Below are 1,713 nucleotides of genomic sequence, written 5' to 3' on the forward strand. Positions count from 1 at the left end.
CCCCCTCCCCCTCCATCTGCCGGCCTCTGGCTGCCAGCCCAAGTGCTCAGAGCCCGGAGCTGCCGATCGGGACTCGGGAGCACGGTCGGCTGTCTTTAGTCAGGACAGCTGTGGCCCCTCGTCCCACTTCACCCTCGATATCTCTTGGATTCCTCACCTCCAGGTCCAAGGCCGATCTCCACGTTGCCTCTCTGGAAGTCACAGTGTCTTGGATGCTCAGGCATAACGAGGCAGCGGCTTCGACGTGCACTGGATATAAGGGTGGGGAGACTGTTGTCATGGCTGCAGCAGAGCAAGACGGGCCGGGCCGTGAGCTGCCTCACGGTTGGGACTCTAGCACATAGTCAGCATGTGGGTGCATGGCTCACGGACGGTATGCACCGAGTGTGCAAAGCCAGGTGCACTGCTCTGACGAGTGACAGAGCACACGTGCGTGCCTACTAAACAGACCACAGGGAAGCCAGGACCTGGCACTTAGACCCAATTGCAGGTCTCCGTCAGCCCCCACAGCTCTTCTTCTTTGCTAAGTGTGCCCTGTCCTGCCCCGCCTTTGAAGGCAGCCTGCAGAGAAGGTAAGCTGTCAAACATACTGCCGGGTCTGGCAGCAGGAACACGGCAAATGTTTCCCAGTTCGTAGTTCTTTAAAATAAGGATAATGACAAGACTTCTGCTCATTTGCAGAGCAGAGTGCTAGCAGGGCTAGGGGACACACCATCCATGGGTAGGCTCAAGACTTCTAGTCAGGTCCTTCTGGCTCGGTATAACGGCATCTAACTCTTTTCTTTTTTTTGTTTCTCTGTCTTGCTGAGTCAGCTGAATCCTCATCCACAGAGCCCCATCGAGGAGAGGATGTGTAAGTGGGGAGACCTTACCCTGACGGTCTGTAAGAACACCCACATCAGTAGCGAAGGGAAAAACAGGAAGCCAGAGCCAGGGCAGGGACAGCGGTGCCCGGCACTCAGCACGCGCCCTGTGACAGCAGCCTGTGGCCCACCTGTGACAGCAGCCCTGGATTCTGGCAGAGCGTCTACGAAGTGACCTGGGTATCGACTCTAAACCTCATTAAATAGCTTCCAGCTCCTGCCCAGGGTGACTGGAGCCGGGCTAATCCAGGGCTGGCACCTAAGCAGATAAATGTCCTCAGCAGACATCCCCGAGGGGCCCAGATGCGGCGTCCTCCTCACCCCAGCACCACAGGCCCAGAGGGCAGGTGGGGTATAAGTACTTTATAGGATTAATCGGCGTGAGACTCATCCCCCTCATCCTCACCAGTGTCGGGTGTCAGAGAGAAATGCTATCTCAGCATGAGGGAATCGCGGCTAACGAGGCAGGCGCTGTCTGCAGTGGCTTCAGAGCGGCTCTGACGAGCATCTCCTGGTTAGGAGGTGAGCGGTCTCTCTAGGGAGGACACAGCCTGGCCACAGGAAGAGAGGGACTTCTCCTACCTAGACCTGAATCTTGAAACCCTGGCGACATCAGAGTCACTAGGTCCATGTGACACCTGCTCAGAACAGGACTTGAACTTGCGTTCATCTCTCATTCTGCCTTGGTAGTTTGTTCTATGGGCCCAATGGTGACCCAGTTCTGAAAACCTATTCCCATAGCTTGTTCTTTCAGTGAAAAAAATTATGCTGATTTTCTATAGATCTGCAAAATTCCGCACATACGTGTTTGGAGGTGCATTAATTATGCCCTTAGCATCAGGCATTGGGT

General features: G+C 55.1%; 1 protein-coding gene across 13 annotated transcripts in view; it reads right to left on the reverse strand.

Annotated features, from left to right (window-relative positions):
- The window catches only part of Samd11 (sterile alpha motif domain containing 11), a 9,046-nt gene extending 7,333 nt beyond the window's left edge, over positions 1-1,713 (reverse strand). For 3 of the 13 annotated variants that reach the window (XR_001784137.2, XM_017320187.2, XM_017320188.2), the window contains exons 1-2: positions 713-921; positions 158-249 (exon numbers count right to left, since the gene is read on the reverse strand). Coding sequence is in view for 11 of the 13 variants with exons in the window: in XM_017320187.2 (XP_017175676.2) it covers positions 158-249; positions 713-825 (205 nt within the window). In the remaining 2 variants the exon portion in view is untranslated. Of the gene's footprint in view, positions 1-157; positions 388-712 lie in introns of those variants that run through there. The other 10 variants (XM_006538842.3, XM_030253516.1, XM_006538839.3 and 7 more) reach the window with 8 other exon arrangements.

The sequence above is a fragment of the Mus musculus genome, chromosome 4, assembly GCF_000001635.26.
Source record: "Mus musculus strain C57BL/6J chromosome 4, GRCm38.p6 C57BL/6J".
Taxonomy (NCBI): Eukaryota; Metazoa; Chordata; class Mammalia; order Rodentia; family Muridae; genus Mus; species Mus musculus.